The sequence below is a fragment of the Harpia harpyja genome, chromosome 16, assembly GCF_026419915.1.
Source record: "Harpia harpyja isolate bHarHar1 chromosome 16, bHarHar1 primary haplotype, whole genome shotgun sequence".
Lineage (NCBI taxonomy): Eukaryota > Metazoa > Chordata > Aves > Accipitriformes > Accipitridae > Harpia > Harpia harpyja.
Window position 1 is genome coordinate 16,887,036 of NC_068955.1, and position 17,354 is coordinate 16,904,389.

The window sequence follows — 17,354 nt, forward strand, 5'->3', positions numbered from 1 at the left end:
AAACCTGCTATAACAAGGCTCCTCTTTAAAAACAAAGGATGAGAAAAACAATGCACTCAAATGCATATTTCAGGAACAGTTACGTGTATTAATATTGTGGTTCTTTTTTATTATAGTGTAGACTCAACAAAAATCAACGGTTTATAATCTTAATAATAAAGGAAAATACCAGTGCCTGGAAAATATCACATTAAGTCTGGACATCATTTAAGCCAAGTACATGTCTCTTTTTATTCTCCTACTGCTATCTCAACACACAGTTCCTTTTCCTTTAGCCTCTTTCAAGCAATACTTGATACTAAGCAAATAAAACTAAACACCAAAATAAATTATTTCTCACTAAAGGCTCATTTCTTCTCTCCTGTTCTACATTCACAAATATACACACGTGTGTGTGTATACACAGTCACATAGATACATACATACACATATATACTTGAACTGGCTAATGCTACTGAAAGTATCCTATTATCTTATAGTTATATAAAAGCTGACTAGTATTCAACATGACTTTCCAGCAGAAAGAGAAAACAAGAGTAGGGTCCTCTTGCAATTAGATAGCAGCACTGGAATTCAGAAAGTCTGAGCTGTGTGTCATCAGTTCACTGCATTACTTCAGACCTTCATGCCTTGTTCTCCACATCTATGAACAGAAGCTTTCCCAGGGGCCTCAATACATTGATCTTCATTATCACTCTGAAATACTGACCAAAGGACTTACAGAAGTAATATTTAACCTACCATAACCTCTTTCCATATAAAGAACATGTTTGTAATCACAATCTTTGTTAACATGTCTGATCAACACAGGGGGAACTATGAGACCATAAAATAGGACCATGACACGATAACAATGATGGGAATCTCCCACATAAGTTCTCACTTACACACACAAAGGGGAAACAACTCAAAATCAGGGAGGAAAAAGAAATTTAATTAGAGCCGACTGAAAAGTGAGGCATATGGTTCACAGGAATTTTTGCTTTCAATTAAAACACCCACTTCCTCCTAGGCAAACTAAATAAATCCAAATTAAAACAAACTATTCTGTAACATGTATATGCAAAAAAGAAGACAAGCATAACAGAAAATTTCGGTGGAAGCTACACCATATACCACGTGCAATTACAATCCAAGTTCTGCAACAAACACTATTTTGTCACTATACTACACAGGCATTTATCCCTCCCCATCATCACTGCATGTAACTATCCATTTCCCCCACATTACTAAAACCCATTCCACCCACATACCTAAAATTTGACTTGAGATGTGGGCAGAAAAGGAAAGCGGGAGAGAGAGAAAGGTGTAAAGAACAGGACTGAATTTTAGAAATAGACTTTTAAAGAGAGAAATCACACTCTGAGGTTTCATATTGATAAAAATACTAAAATATGAAAACAGACATGCTTCTAAAATGATATGTAGCAGGGAACAGTGTAAAAGATGGGGCCATTAGGGAAGGATTTGCAACCAAAATGACTGACAAATTGCAGTTATGAAGATACAGAGAAGACTTAAGAAAACTGGATACATTTGATTTAGAAACGAGTAGATCGCTAGAAGAAAGACCATCCACACTTGCATTAAGAAAATTCAAAGATTTTACAGAATGGGTGGAGCTTTCACCTACTTTAAGTTATAATAGGATTATTTGGCCCAGAGAAGGGAGAATTTAGGGAGGAAAGGTTGCAACACCGGGCTGTGGCCACAGCTCTGCCAGGGCAGCCCCTCTCAGGTGCACTCAGAGATTTCACCAAAGCATCGCCACAGCAACTGCTGTAACTGAGGATGCCCACGCACACTGAACATCCAAAACCACAGAGCTCGGCTGGGGATGAATGCCTGCAGCAAGACAAGAGGGAGAAGCCGGAAGAGTAGTTTTGTATGAAAGGGAGGAAGGCACCGATGCTCTGAAAAATGAAGGCCAACTAGTTAAATGAGAAATCTGAATGGTAATAGCACAGGGTGTAATGTGACATTGCCTAGGGCTTCCTAACAGAAGACCCCTTTTCATTTGCTCATAACTTACCTCAAGGGCTTCAATTTGGAAGAAATTTTTAAGACTACATGCCAGCATCTGGCTAAATATATTTACTTAATCATGAAATGTTGCAGCCAAAATGCTTCAAAACATTGAGAAAATGAGAACGAGGGAAAACACGTTGCTGTGCCATTACTAAACACCCCAGTGACCTTTTTTCCTTCTTATGGTCTGGCAAGAAATGGACTTCCCCTGACCCCTTCAGTCCTCCCTTCTCTAAGGTAGCCTTTGCTACTGCTGGGAAAAACTTACATACATCAGAAACACTTGGGATATCAAAATAAAAAGTCCTACTTGACTTGTGCCTACTGAAGCCTTTGCAGAACTGGAGCAGAAGGAATAAATGCAGCATAAAGCTACTTGGAGAACAACTAAGCTAAATCAAGCACTGAAAGATGCCCTGTAAGCAACCCTAACTAACCATCTTATACATGGAAGGAGAGGCAGACTGGGGAAGATGAATGACACAGAAAAATTAGGTGAAATAACCAGAAGACACGTGTAAGGAAGGCGCATGGGAAGGCAGGGAAAGTGGAGCAGGGAGCTGAGCAGGATAGCACAGCAGGAGGTGGAGGCTCTACCAGCCAGGGGTGCATTGCCATGGTACCCGAGTATGGCAGGCCCTGCAATGAATGGTACCCAGGCTCAGCCTTAGGGTTAGGATCTCCAGCCACATCCGTAGTAACAAGGTAGGTCCAAGGTCAAGCCAGGAAGTCAATCCTATGGGACAGGATCCAGGTCAGCAGGGCACCCAGTGGGTCACCTTACCAGGCACCCACTCAGCTGCAATGCCCCTACAACCCAGCTGGGCAGGCTCTCGCCTCAGCTTGAAAGCTGCTCCAAAATCAAAGCAGGGGGAGCATGCTTCTTGGTAAGGCTATATAGGGGGAGCTGCACAGGGACATCCTCCATCTTCATCGCAAAATGCAGCCAGGCAAGCTGAAGCTTCTCCAACAGCTCCCTCTGATGAGGGGGGTGGCACTGAGCAAAGGCAGCTAAACATGGCGAGGTGGAGAAGAGTGCATGCTCTTGGCCCTGCCTGTGTCCTTTGGCAAGGGGCAGATTAAAGTCAAATGGGCGGCTTTAATTCCAACACTTCCTAGCTTTTCAGAGATGGATTTTGCAGCCATAGAAATGTTCCCTAAATACAAACTGTGTGTTTGCACATGCGCATGCTTAAAATAACACACGTTCAGGCATTTCAAAACGGAGACTGCCTTCATATGCATTTTCACAACAACAAGCAAGGTCACCCCACTCTTAGCTAGGGAACTTTGAGCAATACCCTGATGTATATATATAAGCAAACAGTAGTAGCCATCACATCCTCCCCTCAATAGTGGTAACTGGAGAGACTGGAGACTTTGCTACTGTGTAGTGCAGCAGATGAATTAGACAGGCTCACTCCTCCTTAAGCTCTCAGATGATCATGGTTTTGACCATCAGCAGACAGCGATTATCATCACCTCACTGTAAACAGCATACAGCTGGTAACCTCATGTAGCAAGAACCTGCAAGTTCAACACTAGCTGTCTAGAAATGCCTTCTATCACTTTTAAGCAGTACCCAAATTACAGGGGATAGTGTCACTTTATAACAGCTGTCAAGTGTGCAAAGGTCTGTGGAGGGGGTGGTGAATTTTAGCTTTCTCTCATTTCAGGAAGGGATGTCTCAGCGCAACAGGATCTAATTAAAAAGGAGGCGGACTGGTCAGTTGTATTTCAGAGATGAATATGGTCCAGCTCCACGTAATGAAACAGCACATACTTGGGCACTGCTTCAACAGTTGATACACGCCGTTAACTTACGTAGGCTGCAGCAATCTTGCTCCTCACGTACGCTCAGTGTTTACTTATCATCCTCCCCCAACAACCTACTTCCTTTTCTTTAGAAACTTGTCCTTGGTTTTGGTCTCCTAGAGATGGACATGATGAAAGAGTGCTTATGCCCCAAACTCAATTAGCCTCTCATATGCTTGCTTTTCCATGTCCTCCTCAGCTGTACCCAGAACCACACATGGTTCTCGTTTAGCTCCCTTCACTGCATTAAAGCAGGGACAGGAACATCTCAAATTAGAGACCTCCAAACACCACCCAATACGTATAAACCACAGACTGCCCACAAGACCAGGCACCGCGCTATTTGACAACCAGAAACTGTGGGTTTTCCTCCTCAGCAAAAAGAAGCATTTGCTGTGCCATCAAAAGCAACAACCGGGTTTGTTTCATTTATGTGCTATACACACAGTTTGGAACTTGAACAGCCTGATGGTAGCCATCTACGAAGCAGGCATTTTACTAGCATACTGATTTTTGCATCATTTCAATATAACAGGTGTTATCTTTAACCCTGATTTCTCAACAGGATCTGCACAGCCACATACCATCCCTTCATGGGGTTGGAGGCACAGTTTACTCCCTAGCATCCCAATCCCTCTCACTGCCCCCGCTTGCTCCGAGTAGCCGTTTCACAACTCAGACTTGCTCCATGACACGTCGAACATCCAGGATGAAATTTGCTGTCCTGCTAAATGCCTGCCAAGGTTTTGTACTGCCTCAATCACACTCCTACCCCCTTTTCCTGAGCACTCCAGTGGTTTACCACAGGCTGCCCTGTGTCTAGAGGTGAACATCTATCTTGGCACAAGAAACCCTTCCCCGTCTGTGCCTGATGTAAGGAATGCCTTTCCTATCTACAAACCCGCCAAGAATTAACCAATTCACTTAGAGAAGAAAGGGACGAGACCCCACAACCCAGCTTTTGTCTGATTTATAACCCATTCATGACCAAAAGGGAATACTGTATTCACAAAACGCAGGAAGTTCTGCAAGGGAAGCTTTTTTTCCCCCCAGCTCTCATTTTTGACACGTTTTGTGAGCGTAAGTGAATCCTGATGGAGACAGATGTAGTGCGGCACTATGCTGACTTCCTACACGCACCTGGCAACCAAGAAAGATTTCTTTTTTGAAGTCATTGCCAGAGGTCCTAACCCCATCAAGATTCCTTAGTACTAGCCATGTACAAATACACAATGTCCCATGGCATTTACAGCCTCCAGGTCACCAAACACCACTGGTGCAACAAGTGGGAAGAAAGTGTGAAGAGAAGATATGAAGGGCGGCAGGTGAGCAGCTCCTGCATCCTCAGACAGATCTTAACAGCACAACCTGCTGCAAGTCCTAAAACTTCTCAGTCATTAACTTAATCTTCAAAACTCTAGCAGGATGTCAGAAGTCCTACAGACTCCCTGGCAGATGGAGCAGCAAACGTCTGACTTCAGGAGCGCAAAAAGTAAGAGGCCTTTGCTCAAAAGGGAAACTGCAGTTTGGCAGTACCTTATCTCCTATCTTTTCCACACATTTCTACAGGAGGAGACAAAATGTTCAGCTGACCAGTTTTCACTGCAAATCTCAGGTTAACATAGCTGGAACGTGATGCAATCTGAAGACAGTAGTGACAAATACTGCATGTAGCAATGACGTGAATAAACATCTGCACATGAGATACCTGTTTTCTTTTTCACCTCCCCTTTTTTAAAAAAAAATATTCATTCAGAAGAGAGCAGAAGCAACTAGTGTAGCCAATTTGCAGCAACAGGAGTGCAGGAGACTCACATCACCTGCAGCAACTGGTCTTTGGCAGAGTTGGACATTACAACTTACCATTCTTCTTACCTTGAAGAGGAGCTGGAAAATAAATAAAAAGTAGCAACTGTCAGTTGTTGTTAATAGCCTTAAACTTAGACATAGGAAGAATCACTGCACACACTGCTTACAAGCCAAACCATAAATGCACTGCACAGAATTTTGCATGTAAGCATAACCTATGTGGCACAGTGAAGGTTATCAGAAGTGACCTTCTGTCTGGTAACAGCAGAGCAAGCAGGCAATGGGTTTGCTAGGACCAAGCAGGGGCTGCTCTGTGAATCACCCAGAACTGCTGCTAGAGAAACAGCAATCCCTTCCTGCAAAAAACCAAAACAGTACAAGTGAATGAAAAGGAGAATTTTTTTTTGTAGGCTGCTCAAATTTTCAGAAATTTAGAAGTGAACTATTTTATTTGCAGCTCTTAGATGAAGTCCTAACCAATTTCACCATCTAGAGAACTAGGCTCCACTACCAGGAGATCGCTGGGGTGGAGAAGAGGGAAAAGTACACTCTGCAGTAAATAACTAGCAGCTCTGGCCTTCTGCTCACTCCTCCTGCAGCGTTATGCTTCGCATGCTGAACCAGGAAATAGTTGAACGGATACATTTAAAAGCATGAAGACTGAGTCAGAAGACAATAGTTAAATAAATACCAGTTAAACCACATACCGTAGGTCTGTCTTGTAGCACTGGGAAATGAGTACTGCTTAAGGCTGTTCCAGATATTGCATCCACCTGCAAATATTTGCTGCTGGCTAAAGCTCAGCACATATACTCTCACTAGCAGTGTCAGTACTTTGCAAAATATTGCAGACAGGGAAGAAAAATAAAGTTAGCTTAATTCAGAGTACAATAAACTAATTATATGCTTTAATCATCAAAAGCATATAATGGCTGGTTGGGGGGATTTTTTAGTTTTGTTTTTTTTTTTTTTAAAAGCAGGTTATATGATTATAAAGTTAGTTAAGGATATAGCTGCTTTTTTCAAGCATTTTAAGCTTTCAATGTCGTGAATATAGAGCGCTAATTATTACCTTCTTTAATGTGGATCTTTTACTACGAGTGTATAGTACAGCTCAGAAATTACCATGTCACAGAGGAACTGGGCAAACACTCACAACAAAAGCACAGAAGAAATTACACTTTCATTACATAGTCTCAAATCCACATAAAAAATTACATTGTGTTAAGACATTTACATTTTAGATCAACTACCTTTCGGCAATAATGAAAAATCATTACAGCTGGAGAAAGAGACGACAAGAAGATAAAAATGCACTGACATGGTGCTGGAGGACATTGGCCATTAAACTCTTATCTTATGAAGAAACAGCTAAACACTTTATAACAATATTTAATCTGTAACTGTTAAGCTGGAAGAGATGCCTGTTTCCAAATTAATTCAACACATAAAAGAAATTTTTTTACTTGCTTCTGTTAGCTGGCTAGCTTTTTTATTTGTAACTATCTCCCAGAAATTTTAACATCTCCAAATGCAAGTCCTTGATAAATTACAGACAAAGGAAAGTTTTCTTTCCTTTAATAGGGACAAAGGAGAGTATTGTTGAGATTTATTGTATACATACAATTACCTGTATTGTTATGGAGATTAAAGGACAAAGGGCCAACAGATCTAATTCCAGATCTTACAGTTTTGTCCTTTCCCATAATTATGTCTTAAAATTGGACTTCACTTAACACATTCACAATACGAATATCTACCAATGCTTTGCATGTACTTAAGAGATAGTTTCAATTATTTTAACATGAATGCAGCGATACACTTAATTTATCACTGATCATTCAAGTGAACACGTTCAATTTAACAGTACCAATAAAGTTTGTTTTTTCAGTTGATTGTAAGAAGAGTCTTAAAACTAGTACAAGGTTCATTAGAAAGAATAACTGGCTAGTCTATTAGTCACTTAAAAAAAAAATGCAACCCAAACTTTCACAAAAATCTTCCCTTTTTTTTTTTCTTCTATCTCAGAAATATTTCCAGAAATAGGATTTTAAATTGCGGACAGATACTGATAAAAGAAAAAGAAAGTATTTTCATTCTGCAGATGTTAATGCTGCCCTTTTATCTCATGTGAGTGTATGTCAGTCTCCTTTCTTCAACTGTCAGATGCAACATCTATTGGAAACCTAGTTTAAAATACCAGGCCTGTGTATGTGGCATCCACAGTATGCCAGCTAAAAAGGCCAGATCCTGACCTCAAAGCTGGGCTGCTTATTTCTCCCTGGTGCCCAGCTGCACGGAACTAGACCCTAGAGGTGAATTCCCCTCAAAGAATTATGCAAACCAAACCAAAGATAATGAACTTCCCCAAAGAAAGAGGGGGATTTTTTGCCCTCTTTTTTTTTTCAGTTTTGTTGAAGATACACATTTACAAAGACTGTGGAAAGGAAACTGAGGCTACACCTCTTGTATTTCTCCTTTACAAAAAAAGTATAAATCCATAGAAAGTGAAACCATCAAAGACCTCTGTTAACCAGGCACAGCCTACTTCGCAAAAAAAATTGCTTTGGAATTGACCAGAACAAGTATGTTTTTATTGGCATTGAACTCCAAGTCTAGTATTAGAAGAAGTGGCTCATCCTGCAAGTGGACTGAAACACTAGAATTTAGAAAGCTTAATTCATGTAGCAGGAAAGCCACGAACTGTCAATTCCCCAAATCCAAATTTGGTTATAAATGGGTGATCATAATACGTGCAGCATCGAGATGACATTAGAATTCCCGTATCTGCTTTCACTGGAGAAAAACAAAAAGAAAGCAAAATTTGATGACCTAAAAGGACCCCACCAATTTACCACCATTCATTTTATTTCCCCTTTGGTTTGAGGCATTTGTAAGTATATAAAGCTCCTGCAGAATCAGAGAAAACAACTGAGCATGATCACAAAACGAGGAAAACCCTAAACTCCCTTATTAACGCAATACAATTTTGCATATGTAAATCTGATGCCAGCCACAGGCACCGATTTTTTCCCTTCACACTGGTTTTCACAATGAGGCACACTTTAATGTTTAAAAAGTACAATGAAACCATGGCGTGCCTAATATAATAAAAACACTGGCAAGGTTGAGTCAGTCTCTTTTGATGGTTCCACACTGCTACTTTCTGCCACGGCAAAACTACTAACATGCATTTCTTTCACCTGCAACCTAGAGGGTAACGGCAGAAGCCCTTCTCTTTCTCAGCCAAAGCTACATCTTGGTCACAGAGAGAAGACACTTGCCCCAAATCCCTGCCAGCACATAAAACTGGTCCCCTTTCCAGTCAGAGCTATTCTTCCTGTTTCAGATGTCGCTAGTGGTGGAGGCCTCTTCTATTTTCAGCTGGACACTATTTACCACTCTAGCATCCTCCCTGCCCTTTCCACTTCAAAACACATAGGCCACCTTGCACAATGACAAGAAGCAGAGCAAGTTTAGACAAAGACAATAATACGATCCCTCTTACTACGAAGTCAGACAGTAACTAATAAGTCATCTGTCCTTGAGCTGATACAGGCTGCGGCCTGATGAAGCTAACTAAATCAACTCTCGCTATTTTTCCCCTTTGCTCCTCTGTATCATGACATCTTTGGCAAAATTAAGTTCAAAGTTTCAAGGGAATGCTCTGGGTATCAGTTGGCTGGGCCACTTTGGGCATGAGGAAACGCTGGGGAGGACAGGCAGCAAAAAGAAGCAACCTCCATTTATCTGCAGGGACTATTCACACTGCAGGCACAACAAGCACTAGAGGAAGGCAGCAGGAAACTTTCACAGTCTGCAGTATCACAGATGGTCCCATGCTTTGCTGTGTATGTAGGCTGGCCTGCCCCAAAACAAAGCTGCACCTTTCCCTGGCCATAGCCTGCTGCCCCATCCTTTGCAGCATCCTCCGGTCTCATGAAGCAATATAGTATTCCCAAGCCAACCCTCTGGCTGGGCACCACCTGCCCTTTGCATGGCACTCTGTTTATTTCCAGGGACAGACTTCGTAGAAATTGTAATCTGAAAATGAGGACTCAGAATTAGATATGTAGAAATAGACTTGCCAGCAGTGACCTGTTCATGTGTGTATATAAGAAAATAAACAAGGAAGCTTATTAAAAATGCACTAACTTAACAGAATCCAAGTGCACAAAAGGAAGTAACGAGACAAAGCGCAGTCTAAGCTCCACCATGATGGGGAATGCAGAAACAAAAGTCACCAGCATTCCTGTGAGAAAACACCCTCCAGAGCCATCTCCCACTGCAGAAACAAACCGTCAGCAAACAGAGCAAGATGCATAACATCATAACCTTGGCTAGGAGTCTTCATAGAGGTACATAGAGTCCATTATCTTAGCACCCATCTACCAAGATGTCCTAAAACCATGAATGATTCATCTTGATACACAGTATTTAAAAAAAAAAAAAATCCCACTGAACTAGTAAAGGCAGAGGCTTTAAATGTGCATTTAAACCCATCAGAACATGCCAAGCTATGATCCCCCATGACCAGGGACAGGCTGGGCTTCTACAAAGCTCATTTGCACAAATAACCCCTCTTTAAGGAGCACTCCTATTCAGGCTAGGTTGAACCCAATGCCTTGCAAGCTGGCAGAGAAAAAAAAAAACCCTCTCAAAATATTGCCAAAAGGAAGCAAGGAATTAATCTGAGAATGCACCTAATCACAGAGCCAGCTGTGTTTTAGATACAAACTATAAAATCCTAACAAGGAAAAGCTCCCAGGCACTTAAGTCCCTCCTCTCACCTGGGCTGCGACGGAAGAGAGGGCTCCAGCACCTTCAGGCTCAGAAGAGACCCACTCCACAGAGCCAGGACCAGATATCACCCTCACTCTTTCTCAAACACCCACAGCCTCCAACGCGGATACACTAAGAGACTGCATCTGCTTACCAGGCTACAACAGACAGACTGTAATTTACAATAAAGCTCCAGACCTGATGTTCAAATCTTTACTTGATGATTTTGTAGTCTCAGAAGCAGAAATTTCTTACCTTCAATGGGGGAAATAGGGGTGAAGTTCACACAAATTATTCCTTATACTCAATCCCTGGCCTGTATGGTGCACAGTAAACAGAAAACAGTACTACAGTATGTCGGTGGCATTCTCCTGCACACCACAAAGCCAAACCAATCAACCAAAAAAACCCATTAAGTCTTTCCAATAAACAAACCACCCAACCGAACATTTAAAAAAACCCCACATTCTAAAGCCTAAAAGAGAACCCCTGATGCAGTATACAACAAAAACTTTACATGAATTAGGAACTTACCAATGACATACTAGATACTACTTTTACTCACGTAGTTTGGCTAAAACTGTACAAAACAATGGAGAAAAGTCAGAAGCGTACCAAACAAGTGGGAGGTACAAGAAGAATAGGAAAAGGAAACCAAGACAAGCAGATGTGCAGCACTGGAAAGAAAGAGATTTCTAGGCATTGGCTAGGAGAGCTTAAAGGTAATCCTTCCAGCAGTCCCTTCTCCTCCCCAAAGTAGGACTCATGTCAAACGCAGACCTTAGCTCTCTTCCCCACATATACCAACTGGGTTTGAAGCACCATGTAATGCTAAGATCAGTTACAGACCCCACAGGTCTGGTACCACAGCAGACGCCAGCATCATTCCTTCCCCCGTTTGTAGCTGTAGGCGCAATTTCCTCTATTCTGAGACACAGTTAAAAGCACAGTCTCTCCTTTTCTCCCATTCCATTTCTACAGGTGGAGAAAGAGGCTTTCATATGCGGCCCTAGGTGTCTCACATAAATCACGGAGGGAAAAGAGTGATGGTTGGACTCTGTAGTTTCTAATACCAAGGGATTCTTCCAATTTCCTGGTGATGGTAGGAAAATAACCTTAACTACATTCAGTGACATTCCAAATACCAACAACATTTACGGAAAGATACAGACACTACTCTGTGTTGCCCTGCCTCTTCCACCAAATGGCCATGAATGACACAGAAGATAAACTTGTGGCCTCATTAGTTATCGATTCAGGTCTGGATGGACCTCATGTATGTCCATTCTTTGCTGGATTACAGAAATACACTTCCCACTTCATCTTGGATTTTCTCCTGGAATTTTGGATTAATAGCCCCAGGAGGCCTGTTTATGTGCAGATACATTTGGGAACAGCTGGAAAGCACTTAAGAGAAAAGCCTTGGTGCAGCCTTCCAGAGCAGTGCATCTGTTTTGTTCTCTTCCTGCACATGCCTCATCACTCTTTCCCCCTCCACACGTTGCCTTCTAACATTTCATATTAGCACATGCTCACCTACACTTAGTTGTCTTTTTTCCCCACAATTAAAGTCCTCCCCTCCATAGTCATCTGCTGAAAGTTAATTTCCTACTACTGGCTCCATTTAATGCAAGGTTCTCTTTCACTCTCCCCTTCCTACATAGCAGTAGGCCCTCTCTGCTAAAGAAAATCCAACTAGCTCCTCCTACACTTCCAGCGACCTTTCAGGATGTTCAAGGTACTATTTACATTCAAATTTTGGAGTCTAACCAAAAGCAGTCACATCAGGCTGACAACCAGATGTGCAGCCACTGACTGTTTTAATAGCTTTTCTCTCCTTTGCTCATATTGGGAATCTTCTTTCAAGCAAGCAAGCAAAAAACCCAAACAAATGACATGAGACAGGCTTCACACCTACAAACATCAAATTCCCAGTCCCCAACCACTCTCTAACATTGTTGAAATGCTCACTCTATGATACACTGTAATTCTAGTAGGAAGAAGGAAACACATAAATTAAAATTATATGGATTATGCCCTACACAATAAACAACCAAAGATTTTAAAACAGTAGCAATTTCTCTCTCTCATATTTAGAAACTCTAACCAAAAAAATGTACATGCCATGAAAATCCTCAACAAAGACTTGCATGTAGCTCCCATAATTGAGGAAGTACTAATAATAGCATGGCTGTTTGCACAGACAACATTTCCACTGTGGGCCTGAATTCTGATCTCAAACATGCAGAAGATATTTTGTTGTGTGTTGCTGGCTGGAGACTAAAATCAAAGTACTGAAAACCATCTGAGTGTGCTGCAATGCGCAGTCAGCCTTATGCAGCTAAGCGCACGCTACACACATCCATGCCACATTGAAAACAAAGCATCTACTGAGTACTGCAGAAGGTGTTTGTGTTGTGTGTTCTTGTAATGAACATAAAGAAGCATGTGAAATTAACCTGTGTTGCGGTTTTAAACAAAAATGAAAGCCTCTGCATTTCAGCATCAACTGTCAGCCATCACAGAAAAATAACTTGTCCTCACAGATGAGAAGTATATTTCTAAGCTCCTCCGATACAAGCAAACTCAGCTCACAGCCACAGGTTCCCTTTCCAGTCTACATTGCCTAAGTCCAGGCCTGCTCAGGTCTCCAGATCAGTGATGCCCACACCTGTGTTTCTAATAGTGGTCATTAAAGGTTTTACCCCAAAAGTGTGTTTATAGTAGCAGCAAATGAGCTTCACACTTCTCAAGCTTTATTCTTTTAAAAAGCTCTAAATGAGCTACAGGTAGACCTATGTCACAAAGTATTTGCAAAATATTTTTGTTAAATTGTACTTGCTGAAGATTACCCAGAATAATTTCACAAATTTAAATTTAGAATACCATATAAGAGAAGAATCAACAAGGATGATTTAACAATGAACAATATATAGCAGAAATTAACTGACATGCAACATATACACATGGCAAGCCCACATTTTAGATACGATGGTGCTTCATTTAAACTCCTCAGTTGGAAATTCAGATCAGTAATTAAGTCACAATCCTATATAAGTGACTCACACAGTATCAGTAGGAGTTCTGTGCATGGAATAAGCTGTAAGAACAAGCTATTAGGTCCACATAAAAGGCATTTATAAGTTTAAGCACCAAAACAAGCACACAAACACTGGTGCTTAGAAGTACATTGCTCTTGAGTAGTAGATGTTATGTTGTTGTATCACTAATATGATCATTCTCAAGTCACTAGCTCCCATAAAAAAACCCCACACAGCAAGGTTTGTTTTTTTAACAACTCCAACCTTGCCCACTATGTTGTAATTCATTAAAAATAAGGAAGATGCTTATCCTTGAGCAAAAGACGCCACAGAAAGATCATATGCCTGTCACACCACCCAGGAGCTGCCATGACACAGCCGTTCCACAGCTCAGGATGCTTCCAGCCCTTGCGTGCGTTCAGGCTGACAATGCTGTCTGTGTTAGGAGCACTGTCCCCTTACCAACCCTACAGTCATCTGAAAGGCAACGCAGAGGCCAGATCCAGCCGAGAGCCACTTCCACCTGACTTGCTGCCTTTCCTCTCATGGGCCGGCAGGGAGACTGTAGACAAGAGGCAATAGTTCTTACTGGCAATGCACAAAGTCCAGCTCATGCCACATGCCTGACAGGCTTACCAGCTGTTGTCATCTTCTTACACCAGCTGAATACCTCGCCAGGTAGTCCCAGGCCATGTCCCCATACCTGCACACATGTCACACCACGAACAACACTGGCCAACTCTGACATCTGCCTTAACCTATGCAAGGAACCCACCACAAAGAGCAAAACTGTTCCCTGTAAGAGCCCATCCTGATTTTTAGAGGGCAAGACCAGTGAGCACTACTTGGAAGAGGCAACAAGGCTATTGTGCTTAGAGAAAGCATTCCCTCCAAGCAAGGCTTTATTCTGCATTCTTATTGCTTGCATTAATGGGCTATATAAACATAACACACTTTTCTCACATGAGTTATCCCCCCTACCTGCCATAAGTGGCCACAGTGAAATTTAGTGATTTCCAATGAGTGGACAATTTGCAGAATCACACCCATCAGCAAGGACTCGGTTTACATCCTATTCCTCTATGGAGGAAGCTCCTAAGGGGCCTTTCCCCCACCTCTCTCTGTAGATCAAGCAAGTGCTCCTAATGTTCAAAACTTTGCAAAGCGCTGACCAGCACCAGTTAAGAGGTCTGGTGAATGGTGACTTCCTTGCACCAGCCTTCGCATTCACAGGTACACCTAAAGTCACAACTGAGACTGTCAAAAACTATAGTCTTCCAAATTTTCAGACCATGACACCATGAGCTGGGGAGCTCCCACCTAAAATTATGAGCCACACCAAAATCTGCAGATCTGACCTGTGTCCTGTAGCATGCTGATGGGAGCTCTCATACTATCAGGGGATGACAGGACCTACTCAAGGGTCCCATAAGGAATCAGTGGGATGCACAGCTGGGCCCCAAGATGATGGATGCATAAATGTAACTACATGTAATTGAGGAGAGGGTCCAATTTTTTTTTATTACTATTTATCATATTAGACACCAATTAAGAGCTAGACTTAGAGGACAAGCAGATCACTACATCAAGATTTCATACCCTGCTTAAGAAGAAAAACTACAAACAATAGAGGTCATGGCTGGCAGATCCTCACACAAAGGCTCCTCTGCTTCAGGGAAGAGAAGTGAATTACAAGCCACGTGCCCACAAGGCTCCTGTTGCCTGGGTGAGCCTGTCCAAGGACAATCCAGGCCTGCCCTGAGCTTTTCCAAAATGCTGGAGTACTTTGATTCCTGAGTCACTCTTAGCTCTTATTCAGAGGAGATTTTTAAACCTCGGCTTGGTACAACAGCAAACAGAGAAGGAACAACAAAACACTGCAAGGTACCCTAAACTGAATGAGACACAAAAGGAGGAAGAAGCAAAGTTTTACAATAGCCATTGGCTGTAATCACAAGCTGGTGCCGATGTAAGATAAGGAGAAAAGAGTTAAAAATCTAAAACAGTCGTATAGTTCTGCTCTGCAGCTCTCAGGGTGGGACTGAAGCACAAGCCTGGCAGAACTGTCACCACAGATTACTGAGTGCCTTGGTCCATACCAACACATGTTCATGCTTCTGTAGCAGAAACCGTTGAGGCAGAGAGGCGAAGCAGGTACATCTGGAAGCAAAAGCTCAGCAAGCCCCAAAACGTTAAGAGTTCACAGCGGTCACGAAGCATTCCCAAAGGAGCGCTAAGAAGCTAACAGCTGAGAGAAGCACGGTGTGAAAGTCTATGCCAGCATGCAGCGAGCAGGTCACCAGGCAAATGATCTTGATTTTACATCACTGAAAGGTGTTCCTGGAAGAACATCTTGCAATGCACTCGGGCACAGAGGGAGGCTCGAAACACAAGTGTGCTGGCGGAGGCCTCCTGTTGACCTGCGGCCCTGCACTGCCAGCTCTGCTCTCTCCGCACCACGGCAGGATTTTCCCGTGAAAACTCGACGCTGCTCCTGAAGGCTGTAACCCAGTGGGTGATGCGCACCACCAGCACGGGCGATGTTCAACTAACATATTACTAATTAACCAGCAGCGACGCGGCGAGGGCAGGCTACAACACTCAGCGGGGAGACAGGAGCCGTCCCTGCTCTACCTAAGGCAGCTTTCAGCGAGGTAAACAACCGGGGCAGCCTCATGCCCCCACAGGAACCACGCGGCTGTACCGCAGGGTCGTACCCCCACCACATTCCAGCCGCTGCCGCCCGGCGGTCGCCCCCCACGCTGCGGCCGGGTGGGGGACCCGGCCGAAGGGCAGGCGGAGAGCGCCGGGGGGAGGCCGAGGCCCCAGGGATCCCGCCGGCGGCCCCCCCTGCCAGGTGAGCGCCGCCTCCCCCGGGCCGGGCCATGCCGCGGTCCCCGGCCTCCCCTCCCGGGGCGGCATCGGCGGAGCCGCTGCGGGACAAAGCCCGAGCCCCGGCCGCACACCTGCCCCGCCGGCCGCACGCCTCCCCGCGGAGCGGCGGGCGCCGCCGCCGGGGCAGCTCCCAGCAGGCGCAGGTGCGGCGGCCGGCGGCCGCGGCGGGGCAGACGCCCCCCCCCGCCCCGCCTCCCGCGCCCCACTCCGTCCTCCGCGCCGCGGTCTCACCTCGGCCGGCAGCAGCAGCAGCAGCAGCTGCGGCGGCAGCAGCAGGCAGGGCAGGGGCAGCAGCAGCCGCCTCATGGTGGCGGAGAGCGCTCCCCGCTGCGCGCACGGCCGCTCAGCCCGACGCCGCCTCCCCCGGAGACATGGCCGGGCTGCGCGCCCCGCACCGCCCGGCGTCCCACCCCTTCACCGCCCTCACAGGCGGCGGCGGCGCCGCCTCACCCTCCTGCCGCTCCCTCTAGCGCTCCCCGACTGGAAAGGCGGGCGGCTGGCGCTACCGCCGCGGGGGAAGCCCTGTGCGGGGCGGAGTGAGGGGGCGAGCGGGACAGCCGGCCGCGGGAGGGCCGGCCCGGGCCGGTCACCTCCCTCCCCGCCGCGGCTCCCGCCGGCCCCTGGCCCAGAGTTTAAATGGCCGTCTCGCAGCGGGCGGCGGCTGCGGCTGGCGCTCCCCCCGCCTTCCCCCCTCCCTCCCGGCATCTGACATCTCCCCCCGCCGAGCCGCGCGAGGAAGTGGCTCCCTCCGAAAGTTTCCCGGCCTCCGCGCGCCCCCCTGGAGGAAGCCGCGCTGCGGGCTGCGCCCCGCCGCCCCCCTGGCACGGTGCTCGGGGCCGGGCGATACGCAGAAGGGCCGGTGGTCAAACGAAGTTAACCTCGGCCTCGGGGGCCTCTACCGCTCTCCCCTCCGCCGGCGGGAAAGCGGCGCTGCGGCGGCCGCGGCCCCTCGGGGCCCCGGGCGGCTGGGGATCGCGGTTTTGC

The 17,354-nt window shown here is 45.1% G+C and overlaps 1 protein-coding gene across 2 annotated transcripts in view; it reads right to left on the reverse strand.

Annotated features, from left to right (window-relative positions):
* PTPRJ (protein tyrosine phosphatase receptor type J) overlaps positions 1-16,971 on the reverse strand; it is a 75,309-nt gene extending 58,338 nt beyond the window's left edge. Inside the window, exon 1 of one of the 2 annotated variants that reach the window (XM_052811034.1) lies at positions 16,602-16,971. In XM_052811034.1, the coding sequence (XP_052666994.1) occupies positions 16,602-16,676 (75 nt within the window). In that variant the 5' untranslated portion in view covers positions 16,677-16,971. The remainder of the gene's footprint in view (positions 1-16,601) is intronic. The other variant, XM_052811035.1, reaches the window with a different exon arrangement.
* Positions 16,972-17,354: the final 383 nt, after the last annotated feature.